Source organism: Lottia gigantea (genome assembly GCF_000327385.1).
Source record: "Lottia gigantea unplaced genomic scaffold LOTGIsca_30, whole genome shotgun sequence".
NCBI classification, from domain to species: domain Eukaryota; kingdom Metazoa; phylum Mollusca; class Gastropoda; family Lottiidae; genus Lottia; species Lottia gigantea.
The window spans coordinates 2,741,324-2,760,989 of NW_008708987.1; the positions used below are offsets into that span (position 1 = coordinate 2,741,324).

Sequence of the window (19,666 nt, forward strand, 5' to 3'; positions counted from 1 at the left end):
ATGACTGACGGATTGGACCCCCTATTAGCCTCGTTTTGGGAAGGCTTTCCCTGCCCTCCCCCATGGCAATCAGGATTATTACAACAGTTGAATTTTTCCGGGTGTTTAGGAACATCGATAGGTAAGATTGTATTTAATTAAAAATAGCAAGTGCTTAGGCTTTGATTTAGTTTTGCCTTCTGTCTTGTCGACTGATTTTAAGGACTCTTATTTGACAGTGTGAAGTATAGATCTAACAATGAACAGTGCTAATATTATCGATTTGGTATAAGTTGTTATTTCCTTACAGAGATCGTTAAGAGATTTTCATACATATATTAGTATATATATTTAGAAGCTGTGTAATGCATTGTTTCCTAAAACTCAAGTTATTCGACCGAATCTTGAGTCCAGACAATCACGAAAATACTTAATCATGGATATTGTCATTACCTAATGTTTCATATTGTGTTCTTGACGGAATACACTACATATTTTGAATGCACTTTCCGTACCTTCGTCCTGTAACATAGTTGTTGTTTTTCAGGACAGCGAATCCGCTCGTTAATGATAAGTCGGTGTGGCGGTGGTAAGAGTGAAAGAATGGATGATAATTCTACAGTTATACTCGAACATCCAGTTGAACCAAGGTTTATAATGGAGGCGTGTGCTATGAACTGTAAATTGTTGATTATTTCTGTGTGTATTATTGTCTTTGTTAGTATTTTATCAGCAGTTATCTACCTTTTATACAGGTGAGTTATTGTTCTTGGATTTATATTGGAATTCTTGCTGTATTTTCTCATTCAGCATTGTTTTGCAGAGAGATTGATTCGATGAGTTATATAGCTTTGTAGACGAGTTAGCCTTAGACGATTTGACATGTGGACGATTCGACTGAACCTCGTGTGCGTTCGAGTATACGCATAACTAGTCTACTTACCTACAAATCAAATGACGACTGTCTACAGATTTAGAAAAATACACACCCTCCCCATAAAAACCTACATAATTGACCCCACAGATATTTGATATGGTTTCCTTCTTTAACCCTCAGAAAATCACACCTATTCAATTCTATTATTTGCCACCCCCCTCCCCCCACAGATATTTAATATGGTTTCCTTCCTTAGCTCTCAGAAAATCACACCTATTTAATTCTTTGATCCAATCGGCCATAAATATCTCTTACAGGAACTTCAACTCGAAAACAACGAATGGTGGTCGAGGACGCCATGATGTTAATAAAGCCTTCAATAGCTGTCATTATGCTTCAGCTCCTGTTATTAGTAGATTAGACGAGGTAAGAACGAGGTTAGATTCCTTGTTTCTACTTCTACACGAAGTTCTCTTATCAAGGCCTAGAGATAGAAGTTGTTTGTTGTGGAAACATCTGAAGTTGCCCGAATTTCTAACCTACTTATGACAGTCATGCCCGAAAAACTTGTATTCGCGACGGAGAGGAGCTGCCCCCTTTGGCGCCTCCACTGCTCTGTGAAATGTTCTTGAATGTAACCCACTTAACAAGACCTATTCAAAGAACCAATATGACCATTGTCGATAGAAAACAAGCAAAATCCACGCCATTTTGTCTTTACATTTCAGACGAGTTTCAGCCAAGGAAAGGAAGTCTGTCAACATTCCAAATCTAAAAATAGTGCTCCGCAAAATAAATACGATAAACTTCGCTTTCCATCCGAAAAACATTCCCAGATTTACCCTGGGATAAAGGACAGACGTGTCAATACATACGAAAATGATTTCGATACTTCGAACGATTACGAATCCATAGATGACATCGACAAATGTGACTCCAGACACGGCAGTCCCTGGAAGTTTGGGCGCCATTATAAATTCAGTCAAGGGGAGACAATTCTATCAGTGTCGTCTGATCAAGAGGATACAGACGACAATTTATGTCAGGTTTCCATGGACAACTTGCACGACGAGGAAAGTTTTAGTTCTGTGGCCTGTAACGAGGCGTTCGAACCGGAAGCTAGTGATGACGATATATCACGTGACTATCTTGCCGAAATCAATTTCGATATCAGTGGATCCAATTTAACCGCCCGCGTTCCTGAATACGTTCCGACATTTTCTACTTTTAAAAAAGAATCTGTGTTTTCGTGAACGGAGAGGATAGTTGGAAGTCATGGCCGTTGATTTATGGATTCGAACATTGTTATTTGGTACGTTCGAACATTGGTGTTTGGTACGTTCGAACATTGGTGTTTGGTACGTTCGAACATTGGTGTTTGGTACGTTCGAACATTGGCGTTTGGTGCATTTGAAAATTAAACTTTGATGCGTTCGAACATTTGTGTTTGGTGCATTTGAAAATTAAATTTTGGTGCGTTCGAACATTGATGTTTGGTGCGTTCGAGTGTCTGGTTAAAACCACCGTTATTGATCCATATTGACTGGTCGGATCCAGAAGTTTATTGTCAATAATCAGTCGGTACGTTCGAGATCGGTGTATGTTTTGATCTAAAACGCCTTTTGTGCGTTCGTGCGTTCCATTACTATTTTCTGCCATTCGAGAGGTAGATACAAAGATAAATTGTTTTGGGACGACAAATCTCCGAAGTATATACTAAAAACCAGTCGTGTAAGATGACGACTTTCTGTGTTTGTTCTGTTAAAATTAACAGAATAAACGCTTGACACTGGCGCCATGTGTTTAAGATAGTGTATCCATTACCAGGACAACTCGTTGACAATTTCAAAATGAACCCAGGTATGGCCTGAATGACCCCAGACGTGGTTAAATTGCTGACAGATTGATCAGTAATAGATGTAACGAATAAACAATATTAGCAAGGCTTTTTGGACTGTCATAAAGTGATGCCGAGTTGGCAAACATAGTCGCCGAGTGGCACCAGTTGATCCGGAAGAATGAGCATTTCTTGCCCAGTAGATAAACCCACCACAATACTTGTTATATAGCGGAAATCGGATTCAATTGAGCTTGAATTGGACTCACCATCGGCCTATTGGTGTGTTATTTAAACAGTCTTTATATCACTCACACTGTCTTCAAAATTCCTAACTAGGTCAGCTTGACCATGTTTCACAGTACAGAATAGTGCAATCTATTCAGGTCTTTTCAGTTTAGGTCAAAATGGTTCTTGAGAACATTAATATCAATTCCATCTCTTTTATATTTTGTACATTTATATATAATTAATGCCTGCGAGTATTCCAGTTATTTTATTGTTGGTTTTCGTTAATGAAGTGCTTTGTTTAATTAAAATTATGTTTTTATTAATTTTGGTCTTCCTTATTATATGAAGCGGCTTTATCTCCGGGCAGTGAAGGCCTGTAATCAATGTACATAGATACATAAGAACATCCAAGCTTGCCAGTTATTACCTTGTGGAGTTGAATGGCGGAGTTATGAGATTTTTGCCCGAAAAACTCTTTCGGAGCTGCAAGGGCACTGAGGGCGACTGTCCCTGAATGATTCATTGATTTGTGAGAAGTGAAATAGAAGTTAAACTTGAACAAAACAGACTTATCCTGTTCGTGGGCGTTTTCTGAAAGGGGTTCAACAACTCTTCTAGTCCGTGAAATTTAGAAAAACAGAACCCATTGCCTCGTGATATTTCTCGAGTTCACGAACCCAGTGGCAGCCGATTAGGATAGACTTATCACCATTTTGACATCCCGTGGTAAATAAAAATACAAAACACTTCAACTTTCATCACCCCAATAACATGCTTAATAAAGTACTGTCTTGATAATGATGGTGTTAATTTCTTCATGACCTGCAAATTACTACTCGTATCTTGAACCCTCAAATTTCCCGAATCATCCAGTACGTGGAATTTTTAGAACTTTCTAATGACCAAGAAGCCTAAAAGCTTACCAATAGAGAGTGGTAGCCCCCAGCCACTTGGTATCCCCCACCTTGGGGTCTATTTCGCCCACTTTCAAATTTTTGATTACTCCAGATTACTATTTAAATGCCTGGTGCTTTAAGGCCACCGTTTACAATTCTGTGGTCTTTTCTCTCGTTCGTAATGATCCAAAGAAGAGCCGCCGATAAACTTACGTAAGCTATATCATTGTATAAGATAAAACCGGATATAAATTATGTCTATACATATTGATAGATACTTTATACTTATATAAGATGCATTAATTTTACACGGTTTTTGTATAATGTGCGAAAACCTTAAAGGAACATGCGTGCCATTTGTTTTGGGAGGGTTTCGGGGGGGAGGGGGGGGGGGGGGTGATTTAGTCTTGAATATGCGTAAATAGTCTCCAGAAGTACAAGAAATTTCAGAAAATCACACAATTCCTTTAAAAATACTTCAAACTAGGAATTTTACTCACTATTTCTATATATCGCCATTTTAATCACTATTGATTACTATTACTGATTAACTTAGCTAAAAAAAATCCAGTTTCTGAGGCTAAAGTATGATTGGTCAAAAAATGAGCTATCTGTCCCTTTAAGGGGTTGCCCTTGTCAACTCCTTTCCAATTTGGAAGTGCTCTCATTGCAGACAACATGGCCTTACTCGTCATTATGTCTCAAAATTGACTCAGATGTTAATATACGGAATCAAATATTTTTGAAAACGAAATGAAACGTGAAAGAATTGAATGCTCGAGGTACTAGATTGGATGCAGACACTGTTGACAATTTTTCTACTATATCGACAATCTCATACCGTGCCTCGTTTATTCACACCTTTAGGTAATTGACACTCGAAAATTAATACTAATATGCATAATTATAAATGACACGTATTATTTTACTTTAGTATTGGCGAACATGAACGAAGTGTCAACGACCCTTTTATATAACAACGAAGAATTTAGGGTTTTCTAGCCCGTGGTTTCGTATCAGTCTGTAACAACCCGGCGTCTGTGGAGGGGGGCGTTTATTGGACTTATATCTGAAATATTTTCCAAAAATGCCATCGTGTTTAGTAAGTCGGGTAGATCTGTACACTTCTGGCCGATTCCAATCCCAGCCTATGTCCGTAGTCGTTTGAAAGCATTTCAAATAAAGCACTTATTTTTGCCCCGTCTGTCAACATTTCCCTCAAGTGAATAAGACGCGCGTAGAAGATAAATTGGAGAACTTTTAATGTGCAGTAACTAATGTCATCATAACTGTAGAAGATTTATTATGTTTTCACGACGACTGACGTACTCGACATATCACGTTATAGGCAATGATAATTTGTTTTAGAATTATTTTAAACAAATATGTTGTCACCAATGTACGCGGTCAACTCACTTCATAATTTACTGTTTCTCTTTCTACATATACTATCATTGAACTTCCAACTTTCCTAACACCTAAAACCATCTTTCACTTGGTCTCATCAACTTAGTAATCCCTCCCGAGAGTTGAAAGGGTGCAACTAGGTATGGGCCCGAATTGACAGCAGTAGCTCAACTACCATATAGACTGGTTGAACCAAGTCCACGGGTCCCCGCCCCTAAACAAAATATTAACAGACATTTACTTGGTTTACAAGGGGGATCTCAGAATGCCGGAGAGCATATCTTAAAAAGAAAATATCCCCGGGGGGAGGGGCCCCATACTACTTAATTCCACGGTCCTCCTCTCATCTAGTTGAGTCACTAACCGGGAGCGTAGGCTTTCAGTTTGTGGAACTATGAAAGATTATTTGGAATATCATTGATTAGAACTTCACCCAGGACTTCCTTAGGGGTAAGTAAAATATTCGCCAGGAGCCCCCTGGGGTCACATAGTTCAAGAGCAATTTTCAAACTGCCCATTAACAAAGTGACTGCCAGATCATATTATATTGGACTAGACGATTAGCTATAGACTGTCTGTACCTTACTATTTATTATATTGGTCAAGGTTGATAAATATGTAAACAGTAAATGGGCCACGCGCGGACGAGGGGGTATTTAAGAAGTAGGTAAACAGTCGCGGATAATCTTGTGATTGCTGGAAGCGAACGTCATCTACCACTTAACTTGTCATCTACCAACAACTTCCTCGTCTGTGTTATCAGTTAGCTGGAAGTGGACGTTAACTTGTCATCTACTAACAACTACCTAGTCTGTGATATCAGTTAGCTGGAAGCGAACGGTAACTTGTTTGTCCCAACAAGCCAAACAACCAATTTAGTTAACTGGAAGCGGACGTAGACTTACCTAGTTTGTGATATCAGCTTGTTGCAAGCGGACATTGTCTTGCCATGTATCAACTAGCCAAATAACCAATTAAATCATCAGTTAACTGGAAGCTGGCGTTTACCAATGATTCAAGCAGTAAAATTTACTTGTCATGTAGATTAATTATATATGTCATCGTTAAACCTTCACTGAAATAATCTCTCACTGCATCTTAGTGACATAACTACAGTCTCAACATTCGGAAAAGAAGGCGGTTATCTTGGTGCAATATTGAGGTGCAGCATTTGAGAAATCTATTGTAGTGCTGAAAGCATCAACGATTGTTGTGTCTGTGCTATTGCTGAATGGATTTCAGTTTCTGGGATATGATAGTCGGCTTAGTGGAGAATTTCTTTTGAGTCGTAGTATTGAAACATTTTGAAGACACCTGAAGAATTTTAGATCCTCTGCAACATTAATTATATTCGACCGTATTCGCTGGGTACCTCTTCTGAACCATTGAAAGCTTGGACCTTCGGCAATTGATATCACACTATCGTCGACTGTACTAGGATTATATATTGTTGAGAACCTAACTACGTGGTCTGTCTTGGTGTGGTTCTTGGTACAGGGCTGTACTCTCGGTTAACTAACTGCTATAAGGTAAGTGAGCGATCGGAATTTTAGATGCTTAGTCCCTCCAAGACATCAAAGGTAACCATATTACTTTTTATGTATTTATCTTTTATAAATTGGTACATATCTTGAAGTTTCGAGTTAAAACAAGCCTTTAGCACAATACATGTTATAATGAGGCAAACAGGATTTGGGATGGTTTTAAGAAATATTTTGAAGTTCCAAAAGTGAGACATTTGCCTCGTTTGCCTCCATTACGCTACGATCTTTTAAAAACTTGAAACTTGAGAGCTATCATTCATTTCGTGAAGACAATGATCTACTGTAGGAAGATTTTGTTGTGTTTATTAACAAACACTTCATATATTACACAAACCTTGACATAAATCAATTGTCAGCTACCATTTGTCCATCAGGTATGTTACAGATCGTGTGACATATTAAATGAGAGGTTTTTTGGGCAGGGCAAATACTGTCATCTAATGGTCGCCTAATCTGCCTCGGGACATTAAGGATGTGAGTCCTCTTCGAGCAGGGTGACCTCCCCCTTCCCCACAACTCTTTTAAATTTGGGGAAATTTAAACCGAAATGTATACTTTTGATAAATAGAGATAAAAATAAATAAAAAAATAAAAAAATGATTTTTAAACTTCCCTTCAGCTTTCAATCCAAACAACTGGACAATTCAAAATGTAACATATAAAGTTTATAAAATACCAAAAAAATCCAACCTCAATTATTTAATTTAAACAGCCTAATTTATTATTAAATAAACGTACAAATGTTTTCTCACGTAATTTCGTTTTTAGGTAAAAAGAAAACGAAATAACTCAAATTTTACTTCCATAAATAGTTGTTGTAAAACTGAAATAATTTTCCTCAATATTTTGGCGTTTTTTTGTAATATTTATCACAACTGCTATTTTCCAGACCTTCGCGCACTCAGGCCTACAAAATCTAGGGAAAGATTCGGTCGACATTGCGAATAGTAGAATGTTAACAACTGTTATTTTTCCACAACAGATAGTAAGAATCGAAGAATCTGGTAACGTATTCTGGAAATAATCTTAGCGCTAGGATGTCCTAGAATCAATGTTAGAAGATGAGAAACTAGGACATCCTAGAATAAATGTTAGAAGATAAGAACCTAGGACATCCTAGAATCAATCTTAGAAGCTAAGAACCTAGGATATCCTAGAATCAATGTTAGAAGATAAGAACCTAGGACATACTAGAATCAATGTTAGAAGATAAGAACCTAGGACATCCTAGAATCAATGTTAGAAGATAAGAACCTAGGATGTCCTAGAATCAATGTTAGAAGATAAGAACCTAGGACATACTAGAATCAATGTTAGAAGATAAGAACCTAGGACATCCTAGAAACAATGTTATAAGATAAGAACCTAGGATGTCCTAGAATCAATGTTAGAAGATAAGAACCTAGGACATCCTAGAATCAATTTTAGAAGATAAGAACCTAGGATATCCTAGAATCAATGTTAGAAGATAAGAACCTAGGACATACTAAAATCAATGTTAGAAGATAAGAACCTAGGACATACTAGAATCAGTGTTAGAAGATAAGAACCTAGGACATCCTAGAATCAATGTTATAAGATAAGAACCTAGGATATCCTAGAATCAATGTTAGAAGATAAGAACCTAGGATGTCCTAGAATCAATGTTAGAAGATAAGAACCTAGGATGTCCTAGAATCAATGTTAGAAGATAAGAACCTAGGATGTCCTAGAATCAATGTTAGAAGATAAGAATCTAGGATATCCTAGAATCAATGTTAGAAGATAAGAACCTAGGATATCCTAGAATCAATGTTAGAAGATAAGAACCTAGGATGTCCTAGAATCAATGTTAGAAGATAAGAATCTAGGATATACTAGCGTTAAGATCGTTTCCAGAATATGTAGTCTGATCTTTAAGCGAAAATTGATCGAATCTGGAAGACAAGCCATTTATAATTAGAAAGGACGCCATCTTGGACAAGACGAAAACTTCTACTATTTTGCTATATGATACGAATCCCCTCTTCTATAACTTAGTCATATCCGGGTAACTCCTTCTGGAATTACAGGAACCAAAGACGATAGGCGGAACATCGGAATGTTAAAACTGTTTCTAAAATTCTAATACACATACAAAGCCTAGAAAATCTCTTCCCAATCCCTTTAAGAACAAAAAGTTTAAAATTTTTATATACGAAATAGGACTATTTCTATCTGACGTGTTATCTTCAGATCTAAAGTATGTCATTTGGTTATACTCCAGACAGAGTTCGTCTCCATAATTAGGTCAAAGTTAATCAGAAAGATTATGAAACTTTCATTATCTAATATTCGTTATCATAATTCAACTTAACGGGATGGTTCACTATCCGTTTGATCAATCGTTCCCTAGTCTCAGAAACGAGTCCACCATCGAAATTTGAGCTCTAGTTTCAGAAACGGGTCTACCATCGAAATTTGAGCTCTAGTTTCAGAAACGGATCCACCATAGAAATTTGAGCTCTAGTTTCAGAAACGGGTCCACCATCGAAATTTGAGCTCTAGTTTCAGAAACGGGTTCACCATCGAAATTTGAGCTCTAGTTTCAGAAACGGGTTCACCATCGAAATTTGAGCTCTAGTTTCAGAAACGGGTCCACCATCGAAATTTGAGCTCTAGTTTCAGAAACGGGTCCACCATCGAAATTTGAGCTCTAGTTTCAGAAACGGGTCCACCATCGAAATTTGAGCTCTAGTTTCAGAAACGGGTCCACCATCGAAATTTGAGCTCTAGTTTCAGAAACGGGTCCACCATCGAAATTTGAGCTCTAGTTTCAGAAACGGATCCACCATCGAAATTTGAGCTCTCGTTTCAGAAACGGGTCCACCATCGAAATTTGAGCTCTAGTTTCAGAAACGGGTCCACCATCGAAATTTGACTTCAAATTAATGTGTATCTAGAATTGCCCGTATTCGAAAGCTAAAATAACGACTCTTCCATATCTAGAAACAATATAGCATAGAAGTAGGAAGTGAAATTTAAAGTTTGAGGTATATTTGAAGGAATTATGCGATTTTCGTGTATTTCTAATACTTCTGAAGACTATTTATAAACTTTTTATGTGTACTAGGGACAACAATAGCATCGATTCGCAATATTCCAATTTTCAGTCAGACGTCTGTGGTTGAAAAATGAGAAATCAAATTATGTTCTATCAAGTACATGTGAACCCGTGATACAGAGTCCATTATGATTGCAGTTTAAAATAAATGAACGTTCAATGAACTTCTAAACTAAATCTTATATAAGTAATATAAACGTCCTTGATAGTTGTTGTTTAAAGAGTTTAAAATTTCACGTATACTTGACGACAGGGAAAACACACTGTAATATATGCTGTTAAAATAGTTCAAGGTTTACAATTGTTTTGGACATGACACTGCAGCATTCCAGTAGTTTGTAGATTGTGTCACGACAGCAGTAAGCCACCATTGATAGAACAGGTTGACTCTTTGTTTGGTTGATATATTGGGCTATTGCATCACGACAGCAGTAAGACATTATTCATCTCAAACATAGTAATATCCGGAGAACAAGAAGTATTTCTCTCATTCTTTGTACAATATTTTGTGGAAAATTGTTGGCCTCCAAATCGACTTGGATTCTCAGTGATAATAAGGAGAGAAACAACTATATTTTACACGGATAGCAACTTAGGTTCACGGGATTAACCAGATGGTCCTTGGCCAAACCTCTAAGTATTGAAGGGATTATCCGTACCCATTTCACCGGATTCAACTTAAATAATGACCAAAATTACTTAAGGTCCTCAGACTAAGACCCACGACCACTTCAGATGGGGATGGAGTTGGTTGGACTTAACAGTGCCTAAACAATACCGAACAATGATTTAATTGATACATATAAACTGCAATTATTATTGTTTAAAAAAAAATGATTGTGGTATCCAAAAAAAACGAAATTATGTCGGAAACAAAACGCAATTATTTGATAAATTTAGAATATGTACCAAGATAAGTCATCTAATTTTATAAACTGACGTAGGTAAACCACTAACCCATATAAACAAACTGCATGTATTGAGATAAAGTAAATATTTAGATAACTATAAAGATAGCTGAAATTGGGTTCTATCAGCTGGTAAAGTAAATATTTAGATGACTATACAGATAGCTGAGATTGAGTTCTATCAACTGGTAAAGTAAATAGTTAGATGACTATACAGATAGCTGAAATTAAGCTCTATCAGCTGGTAAAGTAAATATTTAGATGACTATATAGATAGCTGAAATTGGGTTCTATCAGCTGGTAAAGTAAATATTTAGATGACTATATAGATAGCAGATATTGAGCTCTATCAGCAGGTAAAGTAAATATTTAGATGACTATACAGATAGCTGAAATTGAGCTTTATCAGCTGGTAAAGTAAATATTTAGATGACTATATAGATAGCTGAAATTGAGCTTTATCAGCTGGTAAAGTAAATATCTAGATGACTATATAGATAGCTGAAATTGAGCTCTATCAACTGCTAAAGTAAATATTTAGATGACTATATAGATAGCTGAAATTGAGCTTTATCAGCTGGTAAAGTAAATATTTAGATGACTATATAGATAGCTGAAATTGAGCTTTATCAGCTGGTAAAGTAAATATCTAGATGACTATATAGATAGCAGATATTGAGCTCTATCAGCAGGTAAAGTAAATATTTAGATGACTATACAGATAGCTGAAATTGAGCTCTATCAGCTGGTAAAGTAAATATTTAGATGACTATACAGATAGCTGAAATTGAGTTCTATCAGCTGGTAAAGTAAATATTTAGATGTCTATACAGATAGCTGAGATAGAGCTTTATCAGCTGGTAAAGTAAATATTTAGATGACTATATAGACAGCTGAAATTGAGCTCTATCAGCTGGTAAAGTAAATATTTAGATGACTATACAGATAGCTGAAATTGAGTTCTATCAGCTGGTAAAGTAAATATTTAGATGTCTATACAGATAGCTGAGATAGAGCTTTATCAGCTGGTAAAGTAAATATTTAGATGACTATATAGATAGCTGAAATTGAGTTCTATCAACTGGTAAAGTAAATATTTAGATGTCTATACAGATAGCTGAGATAGAGCTTTATCAGCTGGTAAAGTAAATATTTAGATGACTATATAGACAGCTGAAATTGAGCTCTATCAGCTGGTAAAGTAAATATTTAGATGGCTATACAGATAGCTGAAATAGAGTTCTATCAGCTGGTAAAGTAAATATTTAGATGTCTATACATATAGCTGAAATTGAGATCTATCAGCTGGTAAAGTAAACATTTAGATGACTGTACAGATAGCTGAAATTTAGCTCTGTCAGCTAGTAAAGTAAACATTTAGATGGCTATACAGATAGCTGAAATTTAGCTCTGTCAGCTAGTAAAGTAAATATTTAGATGACTATACAGATGGCTGAAATTGTGTTCTATCAGCTGGTAAAGAAAAGATTTAGATGACTATATAGACAACTGAAATCGAGTTCTATCAGCTGGTAAAGTAAATATTTAGACAGCTATACATAAAGCTGAAATTGAGATCTATCAGCTAGTAAAGTAAATATTTAGATGACTATACAGATAGCTGAAATGGAGCTCTATCAGCTGGTAAAGTAAATATTTAGATCACTGCATAGATAGCTGAAATTTAGCTCTATCAGCTGGTAAAGTAAATATTAAGATATCTATACAAATAGCTGAAATTGAGCTCTATCAGCTGGCAAAGTAAATATTTGGATGGCTATACAGATAGCTGCAATTTAGCTCTGTCAGCTAGTAAAGTAAATATTTAGATGACTATACAGATAGCTGCAATTTAGCTCTGTCAGCTAGTAAAGTAAATATTTAGATGACTATACAGATGGCTGAAATTGTGTTCTATCAGCTGGTAAAGTAAATATTTAGATGACTATACAAATAGCTGAAATTGAGCTCTATCAGCTGGTAAAGTAAATATTTAGATGACTATACAGATAGCTGAAATTGAGCTCTATCAGCTGGTAAAGTAAATATTTAGATGACTATACAGATAGCTGAAATTGAGTTCTATCAGCTTGTAAAGTAAATATTAAGACAGATATACAGGTAGCTGAAATTGTGTTCTATCAGCTGGTAAAGAAAAGATTTAGATGACTATATAGACAGCTGAAATTGAGTTCTATCAGCTGGTAAAGTAAATATTTAGACAGCTATACATAAAGCTGAAATTGAGATCTATCAGCTAGTAAAGTAAATATTTAGATGACTATACAGATAGCTGAAATTGAGCTCTATCAGCTGGTAAAGTAAATATTTAGATCACTGCATAGATAGCTGAAATTTAGCTCTATCAGCTGGTAAAGTAAATATTAAGATGACTATACAGATAGCTGAAATTGAGCTCTATCAGCTGGTAAAGTAAACATTTAGATGACTATATAGATAGCTGAAATTGAGCCCTACCATCCGGTAAAGTAAATATTAAGATGACTATACAGATAGCTGAAATTGAGCTCTATCAGCTGGTAAAGTAAACATTTAGATGACTATATAGATAGCTGAAATTGAGCCCTACCATCCGGTAAAGTAAATATTAAGATGACTATACAGATAGCTGAAATTGAGCTCTATCAGCTGGTAAAGTAAATATTTAGATGTCTATACATATAGCTGAAATTGAGATCTATCAGCTGGTAAAGTAAACATTTAGATGACTATACAGATAGCTGAAATTGAGCTCTATCAGCTAGTAAAGTAAATATTTAGATGACTATACAGATAGCTGAAATTTAGTTCTATCAGCTGGTAAAGTAAATATTTAGATGACTATACAGATAGCTGAAATTGAGCTCTATCAGCTGGTAAAGTAAATATTAAACCTTTTGCAACCTAAAACTGATGTTACACTCGTTGTTTTCATTTAAGTCAATATTTTCTATTTGTTTCAGATGTCGATATAAGAAACCAGAATGCGGGGCGATCAGTATCAACTCGAGACCATACCTGAGACCAAGGAGATTCAGGAGGGGAAAGGAAAATATAACCAGCATCTAAAACAAAACAGCAAACAGGAGCCTGTCCAGTTACTAAAACAAAATGGTGTACACGAGCCTGGTGTCGTAGCTAGGTATGACGTCGAAGATCCGGAAACGCAATGTGGTATGGGATCGTGTAAACCGGAAGGACTTCAGTCATGTGCTTCTATGAAGCTTTTCGTGTTCTTTTTCAGTATTATGTCGATTTTTACCCAATCTAATACTGTCTACCTGTCTTCTCAAATCACGTCAGTTGAAAAACAGTTTAAACTAAGCAGTACATACTCAGGGACGCTGTTGTCGTGCAACGAAATCGGACAATTGTCCGTGGTGCTTTTGATAAGTCATTTTGGCCACAATGGACACATTCCTAGAATCCTAGCAGGTCTATCCATATTATACAGTATTTCTATGATAACTACAGCAATTCCATACTTCGTAGCTCCGTACGAGCTTCCGACAGATCCAGAAATATTCAACACGACGGAGCCCAGCGATAGCAGATACTGTTCAGCAATTAATAGCACATTAGAGGAAACGGGAGAGAACTCTTTCACGTCTAACGCCGGTATAATGTGGGCTCTGTACATCATCGGTGCATCAATTGCCGTTCAAGGACTGGGAAAAGCACCGAAACGATCCTTGACCATTACCTACGTGGACAATAATATCTCTGATAGAACCAAAACAGGAGTATATTTAGGTAAATAATCATTAGCCTATTTGATATTTTTTGCTTAGAAATAAAACGTTCATCTTTTCTGTACATTATTGTGATAATAAAGATGACAATCTCCCCGGTTGCTATGTAGTGCTGTTGAGTCCCTCCCGTTTAATATTGATCTCATTATTAATTGTTATGCTTGATAAAGATTCCTGTATGTGAATTGAAACGTTGCAAAATTAAATTAAAGGAGTAGTATATCCATAATAGTTGTCCTTGCTGAATGTTGTTCTGAGGTGTTTGTTAACATTAACAACATATCACAAATATTATCAACATTGTGCGTTTCAAAAACTCTTTTGTCAGCTCCAAGATGGCGAATGAGTTATCTACAGTCCCCACGAGATAGGTTTTGTTGACTAATGTCTGTATTTTTTATTTCTATCACCAGGTACAACTGTAGCAGCCAGTATCCTAGGACCATCATTTGCTATATTAATTGGATCTGCTATGAGTAGTCTACCAGTGGATCTCTCAGGTAAGATTATACAGCGGTCATTCAAAGCAGCTCACCGATTTTCAAAAAATAAAGTTTTATTTTAATCTTAGATGATATACTTTCAATACAGATACATTTGTCAAATCTCTGGACCCTTTCTTTAAGATACATATCGGTGAATCCAAATGACAGTGTTATATATTTATTTACAATTTCAGATACAAAGTTGTTGCCGACAGATCCACGATGGGTTGGTTGTTGGTGGTTGGGATTTGTGGCGTTTGGTTTAATTGGTACTTTCGTCAGCATTCCTGTATTGTTCTTCCCGAAGAGACTCGCGGAAGCTGCCCCTGTTCCTAAGAATGAACATGAGAAGAATGTTGATGCTGATAAAGAACCATCTTCAATCCTTGGTGTTCTAAAACGTTTGTATTTGGTTTATAATCTGTGTTCTGTTGTTTCTAATCGTTTTTGATCAATCATACGTCGTTTGTGGGCTCAATCATCCTCTGGAAACCAGGGAAAGTTTTGTTCCTATATCTGTTAATGCAAACACCACATAGTTATAAGTTATATTCTAGAGGGTGCAGTCTAATTAAAGACGTGATCCAATGTTGTACTATTGACTGTTTATAAAAACATTACATAACCCTGAGCTATGTAATATATAATATACCGTTGATATCGTTTCAGATCTACCTATGTCACTATTACGTGTATTCCGGAAACCAGTCTACGTATTTACCTTGATCTCTATCTGTTTCATCAATTTCTCTGTCACCGGAATCATTTTCTTCGGACCCAAATATCTCCAAACACAGTTCTATTTACCAGCTTGGAAGGCAAATTTAATCCACGGTTAGTAACTGCAAAGATTTTTAGTGGTGAGAGTTGCGTTCTAAACTTACGCTAGCTATTTTTTATTCGCAAAAATGCGCAACTGGTGATCACTATGTGTAATGTAATTTATATTGCTTCATTCATGACCTGTTATTGTAGTTACCTCCCTTTAATTCGACAAAAGTTTAGAAATTCGTTTTACATGTGTTGACTTTGTAATTTGTGTTTTGCACTTCATGAGACAGCACTCAGGTGTGGCTCTCCTGTGGAAAGAATCACCCTCCTCTTCGACCCCTACCAAAGTTATGTATGTATTTGATTTGGAAGCATTCCGTTCAGCTCCGTCGGCCTTCTTCCGTGACATGAAGGATTAAACCAACATCAAACCACACTGTACAAACCACACTGTGGTGGCAGAATTTAATCATTGTACACTCGTAGAAGTAGAATCTTCCATTTCATGTTCATCTATTTGAACTTTCCCCGATTACTTGCCGATGCTTCTTCGTTTTATAATGTACTATTGAATGAACTATCTTGCATTATTTCAGGTTCTTCCCATATTGTAACTGCAGTCATTGGAACCTTCACTGGTGGTTGGATCACTTCTAAATTTAAAATGGGCAGATTGAAATGTCTGAAGTTTTTACTATTGGTAACCTCTCTGTCCTGTCTGTGTACAGTAGCTACTATATTTACTGGATGTCGAGACCAGTCAGTCGTAGGTCTGGATACTAATCTGTGAGTATAGGCTTTCATGGGTTGGGGTGGGTGTGAGGGGCTGGACGGGTGTAGAATAGGCCTGCGCGGGTGTGAGGGGGTGGACGGGTGTAGTATAGCCCTTTATAGGATTGGGAGCTATACACTGCATTTGATTGCTAGGACGGTAGAGATATGGTATTGGCGTGTCTTTGAATCATAAAGTGGGAAGGTGGGTCACAGAATTGGCAAGGGGGAATCACAGGACCCTTTTTCCCTACTACAGCTACAAGTCTTAACCACTGATAGTAAATACATGTCAGATGAGAAAGATCAATGCCGAAAAGCTTGACCAAACCCAGCTGGTTGAAAGGATTCTCGTGAACCTTAGTTGCTACTCTTTCCATCGACCAAGCTGTAAATGGTACGGAGAATCTGAGAAATATCAATGCTGCAATGCTTGATAAAAAACCTATATGGATTATTATTCTTTCGGACCTTTTTGTGGATAATGTGGGAAATATCAATGCTGAAAGGCTGGAACCTGGACCTACAGGTAGATAGTAGAAATAACTGTGAAATTTGACATGTTATAGGGTTATACAGACGATTGAAACAGACAAACCATGCTACTGTGACCAGAAAGAATTTTTCCCAGTTTGTAGCGAGGCACAGCAAACCTACCTTAACCCTTGTGTTGCCGAATGCTGGAACAAGACAGACACGGTGAGTTGGGTTTAGGATCTTTTTGGTAAATGTCCATAGATTTTCAGAGAATGCAACAATCTAAAGCCCGATAGACCGAACAAACCCCAATCTACATCATTGAAATTCCCCGACCCACTCATTGCGATCCGCGTAATTTCGCCGTTTTATATTTAGGTCTTTCATTAATAATGTATAGCCTTCTCGACGATTGGGTGCCAATGGTTAGAATCGTCTTCAAGATTCCTAAGGCGTGAAAATAGTTTACATGTTGCAACTTTAAAAAAAATAAAATTTAAAGCACAATTTGACCATTTTAGAGTTATGGCGACTGTAAACAACTGAATGGTGGTAGTGTCCAGATTGGAATATGTGATATAGATTGTCACCTCATGTTCTATCTCTTCCTGTTATTCTCTCTATCCCAGGGGTTACTAGGAACTCAGGGCATCATGCCTAATCTTCTGGTTATTGTAAGGTAAGCCATTGATTTCAATATCTCGATTGCCTTTTTATACGCCCACACGTAAGATGGGCGTATATTGTAATCACCCCGTCGGTCCGTCGGTCCGTCCGTCCGGCCGTTCACATTTGGCTCGTGCTCACTCTACAGGCTACAGTTCTTTATGGATTCTTTTGATTTTTATTTTGTATGTCAATGTTGTTATGAAGATGATCCCTATTGATTTTCGTGATGATCGGATAATTTTTCACCGAAATATCGTGTCTGACTTGACGTTTTTCTCTATTAGCTATATTGTGCAACTCGTGCTCACTCTACAGGCTACAATTTTTTACAGATTCTTTTGATTTTTATTTTGTGTGTCAATGTCATTATGAAGATGATCCCTATTGATTTTCGTGATGATCGGAAAATTTTTCACCGAAATATCGTGTCTGACCTGACGTTTTACTCTATTAGCTATATTGTGCAACTCGTGCTCACTCTACAGGCTACAATTGTTTACAGATTCTTTTGATTTTTATTTTGTATGTCTATGTCGTTATGAAGATGATCCCTATCGATTTTCGCGATGATCGGATAATATTTCACCGAAATATCGTGTCTGACTTGACGTTTCACTCTATTAGCTATATTGTGCAACCCTGTAGTCACTAAAGACTGTTTAATCATTTCTGACAGCTGCCAGTGGGCGTATGTTACCTTGCCTGGCAAGCTATCTTTCTTTTTTGACGTACTTTTGTTGATCTGTTACACCGTTCCAGTAAGGTAGGTCGGAGGGGCTGACATGGAAAAATCGGAATGAACCGAGGAACCGTGTGCAGACAGCGACAATAAAAACCTCGGCAGACAAATATTGTTTTTCGCAAACTCGTGATCATTAATCCATGAAATGTTGTAAAATATTTTTCTATTGTTTACGTTGTAGGTCTGTTGATGAGCGAGACAAGTCGATGGCGGTGGGTGTCATGGTCTTTGTCACATCCTTATTAGGTAAAATTTCGCTTATTCTAAAACTTTCTTAGCTTTAAGCATTCTGAAAAACATATATATTTCATAAAAGAAGGACTCAAAACAATGAAAGAGCTTAACCTCCACACCACGACTACTCAACATATTAAAGAAGATATCAAGTGATGTAATTGTGGGCAATTGGTCCATGCCCCCTTCAGGCCCGTAAAATTTCGATGGGCACTTCATGAGTTTTTCCATCTTTCATCTTTTTCTCATTTAACGGCAGAAATGGAAAAGATTAGTAACCTGGATTAGTGTATTTTTGTTTTGTTTCGTTTCAGGATGGTTGCCAGCGCCAATAGTATACGGAGCCGTACTGGATGGTACTTGTAGGTTGTGGGAGAATACTCTAGGGGGCGAGAAGGGCTCGTGCCAAATGTACTTCTTGGAGGATTTACGGTACCGATTCTTAGGACTTGAATCTTGTTTAAAATTCGTCAGCTTCCTGATTTTTATTCTCGTCTTTTTTATTTGTCGAAGGCAAGAGAGGAAAGCAGATTTAAAAACTCAGGCGTCGAACACTAAAATGTAAATAAAATAAATCTACGCACTACGCTGAGACCCTCGAAGGAACAGAGGAAGGGGATATTGAAAAACGGAAATGAAAAGGTTAACGAGCAAGCATCACACTCTTAAGAAGTATAGGGGGAGCCTTAAATGTTATGGGATTTGAAAAATAGCTTGGGGAAGGGGTCATACCCCAAGATCCCCCCTCCCCCCTGGCTCCGGCCCCTCCACCAATGATTATAGAATGTATTCAGTTTTTAAAGCATAATATATTCACTTTTTTGCACAGAACAGAAATATAAATGTACCTTTTTTATATGTCAATAAATTTTCTTTATTAATGAAATGGAGTGTTGAATATGCGTCTTGATACTGAACACCTTACTGGTTAGAACACTATACAGTTGTCAGTTCGGCTGAAATAAAAAAATTCTGTAATGGGTTAAAAATAAAATATATTTCTG

The 19,666-nt window shown here is 36.9% G+C and overlaps 2 protein-coding genes across 2 annotated transcripts; both read left to right on the forward strand.

Moving 5' to 3' along the window:
• LOTGIDRAFT_232670 (hypothetical protein) lies at positions 1–2,109 on the forward strand (the record flags this gene model as incomplete). The annotated part of the gene is made up of 4 exons (XM_009057585.1): positions 1–121; positions 527–734; positions 1,174–1,282; positions 1,585–2,109. 4 exons carry the CDS (start codon positions 1–3, stop codon positions 2,107–2,109), a joined length of 963 nt encoding a protein of 320 aa, XP_009055833.1.
• Positions 2,110–13,745: 11,636 nt separating this feature from the next.
• Positions 13,746–19,227, forward strand: LOTGIDRAFT_161758 (hypothetical protein; the record flags this gene model as incomplete). The annotated part of the gene is made up of 9 exons (XM_009057586.1): positions 13,746–14,514; positions 14,927–15,013; positions 15,193–15,399; positions 15,668–15,832; positions 16,366–16,555; positions 17,110–17,239; positions 17,539–17,696; positions 18,610–18,674; positions 18,977–19,227. 9 exons carry the CDS (start codon positions 13,746–13,748, stop codon positions 19,225–19,227), a joined length of 2,022 nt encoding a protein of 673 aa, XP_009055834.1.
• Positions 19,228–19,666: the final 439 nt, after the last annotated feature.